The sequence below is a fragment of the Takifugu rubripes genome, unplaced genomic scaffold (assembly GCF_901000725.2).
Source record: "Takifugu rubripes unplaced genomic scaffold, fTakRub1.2, whole genome shotgun sequence".
NCBI classification, from domain to species: Eukaryota; Metazoa; Chordata; class Actinopteri; order Tetraodontiformes; family Tetraodontidae; genus Takifugu; species Takifugu rubripes.
In genome coordinates this window covers 84,421-101,583 of record NW_021821632.1, presented here as the reverse complement: position 1 = coordinate 101,583, position 17,163 = coordinate 84,421, and the positions used below count along the sequence as shown (strand labels likewise).

Genomic DNA, 17,163 nt, shown 5'->3' with positions numbered 1-17,163 from the left:
GAAAGAAGAAAAAAAGAAAAGAAAGAAGAAAGAAAGAAAGAAAGAAAGAAAGAAAGAAAGAAAGAAAGAAAGAAAGAAGAAAGAAAGAAAGAAGACGGTGACACACGACACATTAGCCTTCATTAGCATCCGTGCACACATAATTACAACATATAGTGTGTGTAATAAAACACGCGTTGATGCAACAGTGTGTGACTGGGGCCGCTTTGATGACTTATGATGTAACAATCTTTTTCAATTTGAAGCCTCATCAAGTGGATGGAGATGTCATGTCACCAGAACCCGCCCCGCTCGGACCAGGCCGATTCTGTGTCTTCAGGCTCGTAATGACAAGTGAGATTTAAGTGATACGATACGACGCACTGATGCGTCCCCTCGACGTTGCGTGCTGAGGGATTGAAATGTGCAATCAGACGGCACAACTGAAGCTTTGCGAGCGAGTTTGGGTTTGGATCTTAGATTCCTCTCTGGCCGCATCAATGGGTCAAAGAACGGGAGCGAGAGAAGAGGTCAGAGGATTTGACCTTTGGTCAGTTTGAGTGTTCACAACAGTAAACACGCTGACAGATCCAACAAATGGTTTAATGAGCTGTGCAATCAAGGATCCAGTCTTCTAAACAATGAAGGCTCACATCTGGTTGAGATGATGGACATCTAAACACCTGATTTATCTTAACCAAGAATCCACAAAATTTAAAAAATACACACCTTTTTTTTCCCTCTGTGAGCGGGTTATATGACCCTGAGGACAACTGAATGTTCCAGCGTACCTTTGTTTCCAGCGCTCTGAAGACCTACAGTGCACTGACCAAGTGTTGACCTTTCTGTTGCTAAACCTTTTCACTTCATCTAGAGTTCACTGGTCTTGGCCTTTGGCCGACCATCTTGTCTGCATTTGGGTCGCAGCGGATGAGGAAGGAAAAAGTGCGGAGGTCACTGAGAGTTTAGTAAACAGAAAGTCCATCTAAATATGACCTGACACTCTTTTTGACCCCTGAGTAAAGACTCCATTACTGAGGTTTCGATCCAGCTTCACTTGTAAATCATCTGACTGCTCCTTCGCTCCGCTTTTGCACAATGAGGTTACAAAACCGTCTGCTGGCTGACGACATGGTGGCGTATCCCTGGCGTGAGTCTGGCGGCTCCGTGATCTTCCTCTTCCCCTTTTCCGAGTGCACGCACGGCCTCCTTCAAAACGCTGTGCGTGCACGGAAACTGGCGGGCACAATTTCCGAGATAGGAACTCAGATGTCGGCTGTTGTACGATAGGAGCGGGCCAGAGGACCGGCGATGGCGTAGGTGGGTGTGGTCTCATGTGTGCGTTCCCGTACCCGCCCTGGCTGGAATGCCAGAAACGGGGAAGATGGGGCTTTAATTGAGCATTTCCAGACACCCTTCCTTATAAATACACCTTCCAACAGTGGTGATAGATCCCCATCGCAGACGCACACCAGCAACACCACTCTTGAAAGGGCATTTTTATGTGTGGCTGGAAAATTATGAAGAAAGTTGACGATGAATGTTAAGAACTCGCTGAACGTCCAGCTGCCGCGTCCGCTCAATGGCGAACGACAAGAGCGGGACGACGACCGCAGCCACAGAAGTCCCAAACTGACAAAAAAAACTGTTTGAGGTAATTACATTTGTTCTTTGGGGTATGGACATAAAAAGGACACGAACTCTTCAGGCTTCCTGTGTGACCTGAGGCAGTGGGAGGAGTCTAAGACACACAAGGACGTGCAGAAATAATTAACATACATTTAAATAACAATGAGGATGCAGCATGTTCCTGCGTGTCAATAATGGAATGTTTGGCTGACACGGTGGCCGTTATGAAAGGCGCACGCCACAGAGGCGTGATGTCAGCGCCGCTACGCTGCGATGAGAGGCCTGTCAAAATGAGGAAGCTCCTCAGAGATGCACGGCCCGACAACGAGTTCTTCTGTCTCCAGTGAAAAGAGCACGATCCTAATGAAGCCATGAAGGCAGAGAGGAGAGCAGGGTTCACCTGAGGGAAAGCTCCGCCTCCAACAGTCTCCTCGCCACAGCTTCAGCCTGATGCTGCTGCATGCAGAGTTGGACTAAAATAAACGAAAAGTCCTCATTTCCTTTCACTTGGGATAAAGGAATAGTTTGTGATCCCTTTGCAAGACCAGCGCATGATGTGTTTTTCTAAAACGGCAATATTCTCCAGGCTGTTTGAAGGGACTGAGGTCGCCTGTTACCCTTAGATCCGCATTCTGAACCAAAATAAAGAGGACGTTCCAGATAACAGGGTCACTTCGCTGAAAGGTAAACAACAACCACGGAGTGTATCAAACCAATGACATTTAAATTAGTGCTGTAAAGAAGGGAAAACACGTTTCCCCGGTGCTTTTAAATTCAGGTTCTGCTCAAGATTTAGAGAATGTCTCATGGACACAAGAGGATGAACAGTGATGGAAGCAGGAGCACGGAGGAGGAGGAGGAGCGCTGGGGATCCTGGGGGCAAATACTAAACAAGCTCAGCAACTGCAGGAGGACAGAGAGCTTCCACTGGAAGAGAGGGGAATTACAGCCGCACATTCACCCTCATCATTTCAAGAACGCCAAAAAGTGCAAAACGACCCCCCCCCCCCCCCCCCCCCCCACCTAAAATAACACTGAATAGAGAGCGACGCACAGCCTGCAGCCTATGAGCAGATGAGTCCCGTTCTGCATCGCTCCTGACGGTTCAGCATCACGCGGTTAACTGAAATTTAACCTGGAATATGATTGATTTGCACCTTCTCAACTAGAAACAGATGTCCAGATCAATCCGGAGGCAGGGAGCTTTGAGGGGTGACCTTTTCCCGTCTGATGCAGAGCTTTTCCCTGAGATGTATTTGAATCTATTGCATATGTACACACTGTTCTCCCTGCTCCGCCCCTCAGGAGTCACGCAACACCAACAGGTAACATCCACCTGCTCTCGCTCTTCCTCCTCCTTCTTCTGCTCTGGTGCCACAATCGAGCTGCTGAGTTAAAACAGCAGCGACAACAACGCGCATCAGCAGCGGCTGAACAGCAGCGTCACGCAGCCATGTGGACAGACGGGGAACTGCAGCAGCCCCAGCACACCAAGCGTCTTTTATACCTTTAAACAGTGCACAGAAGTGTGCACGTTGGAGCCTCTGTGACGTCATAGAATTCAGGGTTTTGCAATGTGTGTCAGAGGAGAAAAAAAGAGGAAAAAAAATCAGTGCACAGGAAGGATGTCAATGCGTATTTTAGATTTATCCGGAAACAATGGGGTCGGTTTCAGTCGTTAAAGCCAAGTTGCTGACCACCCCCACGCCCCCCCCCCCGAGCTCTGCTCTGATTAATCCATTAATTTAGCATCAAACCCAGCTAAGCTGCTCACCACTGCTGCTGGTAACAGAGATGCAGAACCTCTGAAGCTACCAACACACTTTCAAAAAGCAACCTCGTGATTTTCGACACACCTTTCGACAGCTATTTCACACACACACACACACACACACACACACACACACACACACACACACACACACCACCACCACAGCCTCCTGCAGGGTGACGCCTCCATAGCGCTCCTCCGGCATCACCCTCCACTGATCTCTGCGTGATCACTTATCTGTAAAGGCACCTTTAATAAGTCCGATTAGCACCTGTTCTGCAACTTTGCGTGATGGATAAGCTAAAAGAGCATTCGAGGTAAAAGTGTGTGTGTAAAGTTGCCTAACTCTGTCCAACAGGATGCCAGCTGTTGGGTGCCATGCCAAGCAAAAGCAGCGGATGATGGGGATTACTGCAAAGATCAGGGGAGGAGAAGGTGAAAGAGTGGAGCCGCATGTGTGGAAGCAGAGTTGACGGCAAAACTTTCAGCTGGTCAGAACAAATCTGCATGAAATCCTTGATTTTTTCTTGTTGGCGCAGAGAAAAGGCCGCTCTTAATGTCTGTATCAGAACAAACCTTCTCGTCTTTGGAGATGTTACCTCCAGCTGTGCCAGGATCCTCTGAGCCGATGAGGCCCAGGATCCCGACCAGGCGCAGCCTTAAATATTTGAAGAGTTTTGTGGAACAACAGGAGTTTGGGGGAGGGGCCGTGTGTGTAAATGCTCGATGTTGGGACGGTGGGAAAACAAGAGCGGCCGAAAACGGTTTTACTGAACCTGACGCAGAGCTGCATCACACCTACAGTCAGCAGAAACTCTGTAACGCTACGCACTCTTCCGCACTATTTTATCAAAAGTTCTTCTTAAGCCTGCAGAAATATTTATACAGAAATATAGAAAAATAAAAATATATATATAAATGTCTGTGTGTACAAAAGTTCAGTATGAAGCAACAGCGGTGAACAACAACATAAGCTGCTAAATTATCTGATCAATTCTAGAGAAATTCGTTACAACAGAATTAATTGAATTTCCCTCTAAATTCAGCCCAAATGTTCTTCTGATTTCTTTTGTTCCACAACATTAAACCTGCTGTGATCCTGCTCCTCTAATAACACAAAGTTTTAAAACACTGCACACTCCCACTAAGGTTCCCATGGAGACTCGTCTTGACAGGCTCAAAGACAAACAAACATGGACACAACGAAGGTCTGGAGCTTTTACCTTGGAAGAAGCTCTTGACGCGGAGGTAGGACACTGCAAGGCGCAGTACAGACAGTTTGTCCAGCTTGGAGATGACATCTGGGGGGAACGGCAGCAGGCTGGCCAACCGGTCCAGCTCCGCGTTCAGCCTGTCCCTGTGGCGCTTGGACGGGTTGGTCTTCTCATTGGAAGGGTTCGGCTTCCTGATGAGGACGAGATCAATAGATGATCCTCAATGGAAGTGTGCGTGCGTGTGTGTGTGTGTGTGGACAGAAGTCGTGTTTTCAGCTGTAAATAAATACATTTTTCCTCTGGATGGGCTCCCTGCAGACATCCGGAGTGCCTCGGCAGACAGTTAGCATGGCCTGCTGACAAGGATTAACTTGTTTAGCTTCACTTGTTGGACTCGCGCTGTTAACGGCAAAGTTAGTTTAAAACTCCTGGACGTGACAGGACGCAGACGCCGCCACCCTGCCGACCTCTGAAAGCCTTTCCCTGCGAGACCCTTCGCTTCCAGGCTTGTTTGATTTTTTCAGCTCGTATTTATGTAGCGGTCCGAGCTCGTTTGGATGCTGGGATCTCTTCTATCACAAATTTAGTTCCTGGAAGAATCGACTGTTGGAAACAGTGTGAAAAAGGGCGACAGACGCCCAGAGAGGTTCCGGCCTGTCGGCCCACGTTTCTCCTCTGCTCTGTGGTCCACAATGACACATGAACAACTAAACCACACTTTACAAAACTGGCTGCCTCTTAAAAAGCATTTCCTTTTGACCTGTTTGTTTCCTCCCGACCCGTCTAGGTTGGTGCTTCTGATCGAGGCTTCACCTCACTCCTGCGCTCATCTTATTGCTGTTCTAAAATCATTTCTAGCTCTTTTTTTTTGCCATGTCTGCTGCTGAATGTACACGACGCGGCTCCTAACACGACACCTTTATGTAATGGTCAGCTCCAGTTTCCACAGCTGAGAGTTTCGCCACATACGCAGAATAGTTTTGCACCAAACTTGAGCTTTGCCTGCTTTCTGCTCACTTAATATTATATCCTCCACGTCTTCCTGTTGAATCTTCTGTAAATAGGGATGCGTTTGTATGCAACACATGACTAATTTCAACTTTGGCCAAGTAAATATCTCACACATTAATCACACGGTAAAATCTAAACAAGAAATTGGGTGAAATAAGATCAGAATGAGTGTTCAAGAATGTCTTGTGGCTTTTTGGAAGGTACTAGAATTAAATGTGTATTTATAAAGGAGCGGCTTCGCACACCGATGTGGTGCGGCGCAAAACATGAAAACTTTATAAATGCCACAAGGCTTGTTAAATTATCGCCTCCCACTGAAAATCTTATATAAGCAGCTATTCACTATTTATGCCATCAGCTCACAACTAAAACTCCCATCAAACAAACTTTGAGGCTTTTCACAACAGTCAAGGAAAAGGGCAAAATAAAACCCAATAAAAAGCTCCTTTAACGGCCTCTTTGTGCTTATTAATTTTTATTATGAGTTGTTTTTTTTTTAGAAGTCTGACAGTTGCTACAGCCCAAAGTGCAGGACGCACAGTCACTTTTATATCTTCTCCTCGGCTCTTATCTCCCAGCTCCTCTCTAAAGGCAGGTTTTGTCACACAACCGCTCAGCACCGACCACTGATGGGCCGCATTTGAAGGGGCTCCTTAACTGTTTTTGGATGGGCTTCCTCCTCTTCCTGCCCGCGTACATGCAGTCTCCCGGAGGGATCATGATCGTGCGCTCCGTGGATGTAACAGGTGCGCTGCGGGAGACACAGACGTGGAGTTGAGTTCAAACTTCGCACCAGTGACACCTTCTCCCCCAGTAAAGTCAGTGGGGCTGACACGACGTAGTGGTGCGCATCTCTGTGTTGAGTAAACACCGAAATACACAATTCTGCTGCAACAGCACATAAGAGAAACGGTCAATGGCTGATTAGAAACACACCAAGAAGTAAAATAACATGTCGGTCCGTCTTGAGGTGAATAATAAATGGAGTTACACGCATGCAGGGAAACAAAGAAAGCAAAAAGAAATATTAAGAAAGAGGGGAAAGAGAGCTGTACTCACCCAGAATAACGGTGGGTGCTGGTTAATTCCAGTATAATGATGGTTGTTGGGTCACATTCACTTCAAGTGCAGATTACAGATGCGTGCACCCGACTGTAATGATAAATGATAAATCCAGGCAAATAAAAGAACGCAAGAGGTCCGTAGGAGCTCCGTGCTGATGTTTTCGGGCAGATGTTGCCTGATGCTTTATACCCAATTCCGTCGCCTTCGCTTGCTCGTGTTTCAGGTGGTGGATTCCTCTGAATGACATGTCGAGCTCTTCGCACGCAACTCTTGGCCTCGCAAACACGGCGCCAGCGCACACACATCGCGCGCGGACGCGCGTGCGAGAGCGCACACACTACGTTGCGCTGCTTTCGAGTGCCGTCGGCTTGTGGGAATTATTTTGTCATTATATTTTTGTTTGCTCTCACGCGAACGAATTCAGACAAGTTTCACTAGCACTTATGGGGATTAAACGTGTGCTGCGTTTTAATCACGGGTGTTAATGTTGCTCGCAGGAAGCAGTGCTCGATGAGAAATTGTCTGTAAACACTCCTCGTTCGTTTAAACCGATTTCTACCTTCAAATTTGCTGCCTAGAAAAATAAAGAGACATAAATAAATATAAAAGGTAACGTTACTCGTGTTTCTGTGCGCTACGCGTATCAACTCGCGTGTATTACTTCGCAAACGGGCCATTTGTTTTGCGCCGTGCCGAGAGTATTGCTGATGTCCGAGGTTCCGTGAATGCAGCAGCTTTGCCCCAGCTCGAGGCTGAGGGAGGGCTCGCACGCGAAGGGCAGCGGAGGCTCCTTCCGTGTTCCACATTCGCAGCCAGAGGACGGGAGGTGCCCGCGGACCGGAGCCTTTTTTCGGTTTCCCAGCGAAATAGAAGCCGCTATTCTTCCCAGAATGACCGCTGTGTTTAATATAAAGCTGTGACAGACGGGAGTGTTATCCATCCATCGCAGGGACTTCCGGAATCTCCGTGGCTCTTTTATTTTCGGGGGATGCAGTTTCCATCTGCAGAACGCGCGGTGCAGATGGCCGCGTTTCGCTCTGGGATCTGTTCGATTTCGTTTAAAAGCGACTCCTGTAATGTGCCACGGAACTCCTCGCATGAGCTGCTTCCAGCTGCGGAGTCTGTGGAACAAATGGGGACGGGTTCGCGTCTATAAAGGACTCCATCGTGGTTGTCGTCGTGTTGTTTTCCGAATGTGGCGGTGCTAGTGCTTCACGTCCGAAACGCACGATTATGCTTGTGTCATCTTTAGTATCCAAGCCGCAAAGATATGGCGTTAAACATCACCATTTAGCCTTCCCCAGTCATTAGGAGTCTCCTAAAGAATGAATGTGAATTAGCAGCAGGCAACGGTAGCATTAGAGGCTGTTTGCTGTCGTCTGAACCACTGAAACATGCGTTTTTAATAAAAGGGCAGGAAAACAACGGTAAAGTGAATAAAACATGAAGATACTACTCCTAAATGTAGAAGTAAAGTCTGTACGCCAACTTATTTATCGCCCTCTAGTGTACAAAGTTAAGCAGTACATGACTACTGGACACACACACACTGCATGTTGATCATTTATTTACTCACGCAGATATTCAGCTTTATTGTTTTTAAAAAGATGACAGACAATTAATGCTGTGGGACATGATCACACATCCAATTAGAGAAAGCAGAGCTTTGATGGTGGTGGTTGTGGCCTCGATGGCTTGTAATCATTAATATTTCGCTGAACTTGTAGCTTGATTACCCCACATGATTTACAAAATTCAATGAGAAAACACAAACCAGTGTTTCAGAAACCTAGAGGCAAGGTCCTCCCAATACGCCAGGTTAGCTTAACTAGTTTAACTTAACAGTTGAACTATACAATGTGTGAAATCTATAATATTTATCGGCCTTTACATTGATCAACAATCCATAATGGGATCCACCTTCTCCGAGACGACCGGCAACACAAATTTCACATATTATTCACGTCTCTGATGTGTTGTGACAGGTGGGGTGGGAGATCTGAAGGGTCCCAAGCTAGCGGGAGCTTTAGTATCAGTGTAAATCCACTGGCCAAATCCAAGCTGCCTACAGATAAGCCCAGGTTTAAAGCTGCACTAGTGCTGCAGGGGGAGACCTTTGCACGCGAGTGTGCATGCGTACGTGGCTTTGTGTGTCTCTCTCAACATACAAGGCCTGTGGCTTAGCACACGTTTCACAATAATGACGGCAGATGTAAACAGGACTTAGAGAAAGCCATCTGCCAGGTTCTATGGAGAGCTTTCCATTGATTAAGAGCGCTGTGTTTAGTATCCTGGGATTTCAGGAGACGTGCACGGCGCTGACATGACAAGTCTAATTCTAATGGACATTCATAATTGATGAGATGGTTGGTATCAGAAAAAGGGGGGTCTGACACGCTTGAATCTGATCGGGATGACATCGGACAAAGAGAAGCAAACGGCGTCAACAACCCGACGGCTGTTTCTGCCGCAGTAACGAGGCAATAAAGACAAGCGGTCTCCTGCTCCTGTCACACCTCAGTTTACACGCAGCAGGGAGGGCTTTGGGACGCTGTCGGGGGGGGAAAATCTGTGGATTCGTGTTTTTCCGAGGGTCATTTGTGTTTATATGCGACTGTGAAAACCCCAAAAGTAAACAAGAGAGAGACAGCGGTGTTGCGAAAGGCTGGAGGTGCTGGGAAATCCTGGGAGCGAATGCGTCACCGTCGCGAGGCTTAAAGCTGAGAGCAGAATGTTGATGTGAAATCAGACAGAGCTGGCCTGGCTTGCATAAACGCTGCACAAGGCCGCGGCGGTTCTGATTACTGTTTATTGGACGTGTTCTGGTGTTCTAATCAACAGCTGCTCACATGTGGACCGTCTGATGTGGACGTCCCCCGACAGAGCGGGCCACAGATTAAAAACACCACAGAAAGTGAGGAGAACGTGGCCAGAAAACCTCCTCGGGCTTCAACTCCATGTTTCTATCAAAGAAAAAGGAGCCGGAGAGGTGAAACGCGCTCGTCTCAAAGGTCAAAGGTCACATTAACCTTTCACGTTTAAAGTCATGGCTAAAATGACCCTTTTTAGGTAAATGTTGGTGGATTTTAGTGCCGCTAATGACACATTTGGTTCATCTGGTAGTGTTGGGGAGATTTTCACACTTTGATTTCGTATTTTTGGCGCCTTTTCAGAAGCAATTTGTGCCGAAACACAACACATGAAGCCTGTTTACAAACTCGGCTTCAAGTCACATTTCTGCCCTGAATTTGAGCATTTTATCAAAACCAGAACTTTGGGGAGAGGTGGAATTTTATTTATTTAATTTTAGCAGCGACTGATCTGGGTAGCAGCAGGGGCGGCTAAAAGTCAGCGTTTCCACTTGTGGACGTCCTCCCAGTCGTTGTCTGAAATGACGGACGCTCCTGCACGTGACGCACTGCTGTGCGTCCACTTCACGGACGGACGCGGAGAGTTTTATGAAATGTTATTGAGTCTGATCCAAACCACATGGGGTGAAATTAGTTGGGAGGAAATGGAATGAGTCCCTTCATTTGCAGCCCACATGTCATAGCAGTGGTAATAAATTCCAAATGATTGACTGAGCCAGGCCCAGAGGGACGGACACGCTTCCCTCTGCTGAGCCGCACCCCCCCCCCCCCCCCTGGCTTACGGACCCGTCTGTGCCCAGATCATCCATGCAAACATCAGAGACTACAAAGTGTTGCAGCTGGACCGTGTTAGCTGGGTTTGGGTTAGCTGCGGATTACGTGGTGGACAGTGATGTCCGGTAACGTCCAACTCTCAGTGGACAACGTGTTTCTGATGCAGTCTGACGCCAGAAGGTTGTTTTTGGGCCCGCCTTCCAAATCGTTTGCAGCGGGAGACACATGTGGAAACATCAAGGCTGTGTTCCGGATGGGAACAGAAGTGGTCAAAGACAGCCCAGGTGCTGCGCTAGCGGGACCCCACCGGAGCCCAGCCGAGCCGGGCCGCGGCAGCACAAGCCTCTCGGGATCAGCTCGTGTCCTCGGGTGAGGAGTCCGCCGTGGAATCACCTTCCTTTGGCAGGACATGGGTTGTGTGTTTGGTCGTCCAGCCTGCTGACAGCTCCGCGTAGAGTCTACATGTACTGCATCATGTTGCTCCGACAGTCCATGACTGAAGAGGACGGACGTCTCGTCTGTAGCCGACCCCGCTCTGAGACCTAGATTATAAACACCTGGACTGCCGAACGGTGGACTCAGATGGAGGAACAAGGGTTGCGCAACGCACCTCAAGCTGTTTTCTCAAGTTTTGATTCAGAGGTCGACAGACACTTTCTTTGCAACCACCAAAGCATTTCTTTATTTAGCGATGAGAAAATGTGTCCGACAGGACTGGACGGCTCTGACTAATTAGCTTTGCTCTCAGTGCACCTTTAATGGAGTCTGACTATTTCAGCGGCGAGCACCTGGCTTGGCTGCTTCGTCTCCTGTCTTGAGACAAACCTGCAACCTCTCGTGCACATACTTTTCACATTTGTTCGAATCCCCCCCAGGCTCAGGTCCACCCTCACCTCTAATGTGGACCAACAGCCTTCACATGCTCTGCTTTAGGGTCCATAGGAGGAATTCTTTAAGGAAGTCAGTTCCTGGCGGGTCCAATAAAGGCGCTCCATCGAGACCCCTCGTGGTCCGGGACACGGACACGCAGGAGACTCGGGTCGAGGTTATTTCACTTTGTAGCCAGTCAGAGGTTACCTTTTGTTGGGAGAGCGGACCTGATGTCTCATCCACCCTGTCGGCGCTGGGACGCGAAAAAGCAGAGAAAATGATCACAACGTTGCGCTTCAACCCACTTTTCTGCACCCGAGGTTGAAGCTTCGACCTTTGACACTCACAGCGAGGTTCACCTGGTTGTCGTGGGTTACTGGCGCTGCTGCCAAAGGAGGACTGAAAGTTATGGATGGTCTCTTGCAGGATCTGCCTCTCCCGGCCCTGCGAGGAGCCAAAAGTGATCATTACAAATCACTTCACCTGCCAGCGATGATGCTATACTTTTACACAATTCCTCCTGGCATCCATTCCAGCTCATCCCTTTAAGCATGCCTGTTGAAAGCAATTCCAGCTAAATATGCTGGCTCTTGATGTTAACAATATATTATGACAGGAAGGGTGAGTTATACTGGAAAAACATACGATCCCTGGAGCCACACTACTGGAAGTCAAATACATATTGAAGCAAATGCACCTTTCCAGCGTTGAGCTCTGATATGGCAGCCAAGATCTGTTGTCGGGGCCCATCTGTTTTAATACCCAGCTCTTTCAGGTCTCCGTCGGTCAGAGTCAGGAATGCCTCCATGTCCACCTACGAGAGTAAAGACACTGTCAGAAATGTGTGATCCATTAAAGATCCTGGGGTTTTTCAGTGCACTACAGAGATGGACAGCGTGGTGATGAGAGCAGTTTCCTTGCTGCTGAGAGGTTGTGAATCAAAGCGTATAGAATGAAAGGAAAAACAGACTTTAGGTTTTGTAATCCCCCTCTGACTGAAGATTGACTACCTCCTGCTCCTCAAATATAGGCTGGTATTTCTCCAGAGACAGTTTCTTCAGAATGCTAGACAGCTCATCTGAAACACACCAAACAGACCATGATTAAATTATCTGTGTATGCACCGTCAGTACGTGAGGGGAAGAAAACAAGGAGCCTCAATACTCTGCATTTGATCCACTTTTTCTTAAATATTTACAGAATTACTCTGATTGGTAACGAGTGGCTGAACCGACGGCACGCAGGTCACCTTCATCGGTTATGGTTCCGCTGCTGGAGCCTCCGCTGCTCTTGGAGCGAGGGTGGGAAGAAGCAGAGGACAGAGAGTCTCCGGGCCCAGTAGGAGGCTTGGGCGTCGGTGACGGCGAGGGGGTCAGGGTGGGCGACGTGCTTTTGGACGTGGAGGAATTCCCTGACTGAGGTCTCTTCTTTAACTCCATCTTCTACAAAGAAACCAAGTGGGATGGAAGCATCAGTTCTCTGAAACGGTGAGGAGGCAGGTTATTTTCCAAACACACATCAAAAAGATAACGGATACCCTTCTGGAGTGGACGTCTGAGGCCGCCAGGCTGGGGTGGGAGTGGATGTCGGGCAGGTTGATCTCTGGCAGCTGCAGATTTGGGGGTGAGGGCAACAACGGGAACGGGGTCTGAGGCTGGCTGTGCTGTTTCTCGGGAAGTTGGGCCTTGGCGTCCATCAGCCCTGCTGCTCGCTTCCTCTGGGCCGCGATCTGGGACAGAACGTTGTCTGCGCTGCCCCCTAGTGGAGGAAAGAGGCCAGAGGAAAGAGTGTCGTCTGTTGCCGATCCTGCCGTTTCCACGTAAAAAGGTGTTTCAGTGTAAACCTGAACGGTTGTGCGAGTCCCGGGCTACCCCTGCAACCCCGCTGGAGCCTCCTGAGGAGTGGGGGGAGTGGTAGTGGCCAGAGTTTGAAGGGGAGGACGATGATGGACCCTTGGTAATGCTGGGGAACTTAATGGACCTGCTCACTACACGGCTGACTGACGTCTGACATTAAAAGGAGGAAGAGGAGACAGAAGATGATTTTTGGAGTGATTAAACACACCAACAGGTGAGTCAGGACACATTTTCACCCACAATATCTGAGTTTCCGCTGCTGTTCAGCTTCCTCTGGGGGGGCATGGGCAAACGCGGCGCGTCACTCTTTCCTTCCCTGAGGAGGCGCGAACGATCCGAGTTCCACGGTTCGAAGTTGGATGGAGGCAGGAAGGGAGGGATGACTGCCTTTAACTTGTCATTGGGCAGCCGGGTCAAAGGGGCGCCGCTCCTGAGCTGGACAGGACGGAAGAGTGACACCAGTGGAACAAGCTGGCAGAAAATGTGTCAAGTCAATTTCATCTAAGGGTCACGAGAGGTGATTCCAGCCAAAATCACTTGTCTTCATCCGAATTAAATATAGACCTAATCTGTGTTGTTTATCAATTATGACAGAGTTAGCGTATTATCCCGGCCTACCATAGTGGTTATAAGAAAGTCCTCCTTTTCTGAAGCTGCTCGGCAGTGACCTGAAATGGGACCAAAAAAGCCAGTTACACCTTTGAACTGCTTAGATTTGAGGATTAAATGCACATTATTATCATACTGTGGGATAATAATTGTGCCCTGTCTCACCGGAATCTTTGGTCTTGACTGCCCAGGCGCCGCCGGCGTCCTTTCCTCCGAGGGCGGGACTGGGTGGCAGCGCCCCGTTGGACACGGCGGCGGGCTTCCTGCGCGCTTTCATGGTGGCGTCCAGCGAGGACTCGCCGTCGTCTGGGAACGGAGCCAGCCGGGTGGTGGACAGACCGTGTCTCAGGGTGTGAGTCAGCTTCAGCCGCCGGAACTGGTTGGACATGCGACTCCACCACGACTGAAAAGCGGCGGCGTGAATCAGGAATCAACGGGGGATTTCAACCATCGCCCGGTGTGTCAGGAGAGGACGCTCAGCCCTGTTGGACGACAGGCTTCGCTTGTCCGTTACCTTCAGCCCTCCCTTGTCGTCAGGAGGCACCGGGGCGTAGAGAGACTGACGGCTCTTGGATCGAGTCAAAGAGGCTCTGCCGCGGTGTTTGGACTTGTCCTTGTCCACTTGCATACACACGGACGCCAAGAGACGCACCAACTCGGTGTCTAAAACAACCCGAGAGAGGGAGAAAAGGGAGTCACTCATCCGTGTTGGTCAAAGTGGTGGAACTGCCTCTAAACTGCTGTTCAACAGATTAGAAAATGGCCACAAATGTGGACAAAGCAAGAGAAAAAGTTTGTTTCTGCAGCTGTCCAGCTCATGGTCAGTAGAACCGGTTCCCCCGGTTCCCCCCAGAGCCGCACAGGAAGCATGACCTGGGTCGTTGAGCAGCATGACCAAATCAAAGGCTGTGTATCCGTTCTTAGCTCGGAGGTTGACGTCAGCACCTTGACTCAGCAGGTACTTGACAATGTCTTTATTGCTGGCAGCAGGAAGCAGAGGAACAAAGACAAGAACAGACTGATGATCATGAGCTGCTTCATTCTGCCGGCAGCGGGTTCCGGTCTGGACCGGTCTTACCCGTGGTAGGTGGCCTGCATGAGCGCCGTCCACCCGTGGACGCCGTCTTGCTTGTCCACGTCTGCATGCTTCTCCACCATCAGCTGGACCACTTGTAACTGTCCGCTGACGGCTGCCATCATGAGAGGGGACGCCCCCTCCTGGTTGGATGAGTTCACCTGCGTGGGATCCTCCTCCAAGATCTCTTTGACCAGCTGCAGGTTTCCTGAGCCAACATCAGCACTTGCTCAGACGGGGTGACCATCCACGAGTTAACCCACGTTAAACCTCGGGCTGGCGTCAACTTACCCGACTTGAGGGCGCTGAAAACGTCTGGTCTTCTTCTGTCGTCGTCTGTGCAGAAAAGAGCAATGAAGAAGAATCACTGGTGCAGGAACACGTGTGAAAGGGAACCTTCATCTGCGGCGCTTGTGTGCCTCAAAGGTTAAACTAGAGCTTGAAAGTGCTCGTCTGTGGTGATCACATGTGATTTCTCTCTAAGAGCTAGCGCTGTTAGCTCTGAACCAGACACAGAAACCAGACAAGTGTGATGAAAGAGGAATAAAAGAGAAGCATCTCTGCTTATTTGGATTTGGAAGGGGCCGGCCTCACCCGTCTGGGGTCGGACGGTGGTGATAGTGTCCAGATAGGCCTTCAGCTCTCTCTGCTTCAGCTGCATGGCCAGTTCAAACGCCGTCTTGGACAGAACGTTGACTCTGTCGGGGTCAGATCCTCGTTCCACCAGCTGCTGAGCCATGGCCACCTTCAACAAACACTCAAATAAGTGCCAACAAGTAAAACGACAAACTCCCAAGCCCTCACGACCCCTCACGACCCCCTCGCACCTTCCCACTCAAGGTGGCGGCCATTAAAGGGCCCCATAAGGTGGTCTTCTGGGAAAAGTTGACATCAGAGCCCCACTCTAGCAGCAGGCACACCACAGCCTCGTGGCCATGCTGGGACGCCACCATCAGAGCTGTGACGTCCATGAACTCTCGGCCGCCACCCGGACACACTTCGGCCCCTCCAAATCCGGCCGCGCTGCCGCCAAAACACAGATTAAGAAAGGATGGAGAGAGAAAACCCTGGAAACAGAGGACAAGCACAGCAGACCTGCAGCCGCTGTTGTTGTTGTTGCCGTTAGAGACGGCCTCTGCAGCAACAGCCAGATAGTCACAGTCGTCCACATAGGCGTCGTTCTCCAGCAGCAGCTTGACCACGTGCGTGTGTCCTCCGCGGGCCGCCATGGTGAGGACACTGGCACCCAGCCTGTTCCTTCCATTGATGTCGGCTCCGTTCTCCAGCAAGATGTGAGCAACAGTCAGGTGGCCAAATCTAAAAACACACAGACATAAAGACCCTCCGCCAACAACTCTAAAGTGTATGAGCCAGTAATTGGTAGTAATAGCCAGTTGTTATTACACTCTGACATGCAAAAGACATATGTAATGGGGCTTTAACAGCATTAGGACATGTGGCAATGTTTTAAAAAACAAGAATTTGTAGATTATTAGTTGGGAAAGCGATGAACGTTTGCGGTATTGGTGGCCCCGGGCCCCACCGAGCAGCGTGCATCAGCGGGGTCCAGCCGTAGTTGTTGCGGCTGTCCACCGAGGCTCCTTTCCGGAGCAGAAAGCGGACCAGGTTCTCATGGCCGCTGGCTGAGGCGAACTGCAGCGCCGTGTTCCCTTCCTCGTCCGTGCAGTCCACCGGTACCAGGGACAACATGTCCGCGCTGTTACACTCCGACCCAGCTTCGGACCGCAGTCGGCTCTGCCGCCCGGACTCTCTGGAGGCTCCGGGCTCCAGGATCCCCCGAGCGGTTTCATAGTCGCCCCTCGTCGCAGGCGCGGAAGAGCAGCAGCGAATTAGCGGGGACACCGAGGTTCATGTCTTCATCGGTGTCTCCTCAGCCCCGAATAACGACCAGAACTTTTCCTCTGTCAGTCGGCGTCGGCCCGTGTTCGGAAATCATGACGCACAGCCAAATAAAGTTGAACTTCAAGAAGTCTCCTTCTTCTTCTTCTCCTTCTTCTTCTCAGACTCTGCAACCATTAAAGCGCGGCTGGTGACATTCGTGAAACCTGGGGTGTAATTTACTGACAACAAAACAACTTTGCAGCTGCCTGCCGGTGCAGCCCCGGTTCCGTTACTTCTGCGGGATTCCACACCGACAGCGGTCACCGATGGCACTTGAACGCCACACTGATTTCCGCTTTCTTTCAAAATAAAAGGGCAATTCCTTGCTCCGTTTTCATTTCGTAAAATAATTTCCTCTTTCACAACTTTTAGATAATCCGTAAGCCTTTAAATAAGAAAGACATACATCCGTATCGTTTAACCATAATATATATTTAAAAAAACAATGTTCACTAAAAGAAAAATACACAAAAATAAACATTCTCTTATTCAGTTTTGAAAACATAAGCTGAGTCTGTTGGGAACTGGGCTGATAAGT

General features: G+C 49.5%; 2 protein-coding genes across 3 annotated transcripts in view; both read right to left on the bottom strand.

Annotated features, from left to right (window-relative positions):
- ahrr (aryl hydrocarbon receptor repressor) overlaps nucleotides 1–6,949 on the bottom strand; it is a 40,514-nt gene extending 33,565 nt beyond the window's left edge. Inside the window, exons 1-4 of one of the 2 annotated variants that reach the window (XM_029831852.1) lie at nucleotides 6,859–6,949; nucleotides 6,664–6,756; nucleotides 6,263–6,355; nucleotides 4,603–4,784 (exon numbers count right to left, since the gene is read on the bottom strand). In XM_029831852.1, the coding sequence (XP_029687712.1) occupies nucleotides 4,603–4,784; nucleotides 6,263–6,324 (244 nt within the window). In that variant the 5' untranslated portion in view covers nucleotides 6,325–6,355; nucleotides 6,664–6,756; nucleotides 6,859–6,949. 2 annotated transcript variants of the gene reach the window in all.
- A 4,022-nt stretch (nucleotides 6,950–10,971) lies between these two features.
- Nucleotides 10,972–16,596, bottom strand: LOC115248281 (ankyrin repeat and SAM domain-containing protein 6-like). Its single transcript, XM_029831864.1, is given in 19 exon segments — nucleotides 10,972–11,436; nucleotides 11,531–11,627; nucleotides 11,881–11,997; nucleotides 12,194–12,261; nucleotides 12,433–12,625; nucleotides 12,721–12,941; nucleotides 13,027–13,189; nucleotides 13,280–13,474; nucleotides 13,658–13,707; nucleotides 13,814–14,051; nucleotides 14,163–14,311; nucleotides 14,522–14,628; nucleotides 14,727–14,931; nucleotides 15,015–15,059; nucleotides 15,318–15,468; nucleotides 15,551–15,746; nucleotides 15,819–16,040; nucleotides 16,267–16,541; nucleotides 16,543–16,596. Coding segments are annotated over 19 exon segments (2,796 nt in total). The 3' UTR covers nucleotides 10,972–11,386.
- Between the last annotated feature and the right edge of the window lie 567 nt (nucleotides 16,597–17,163).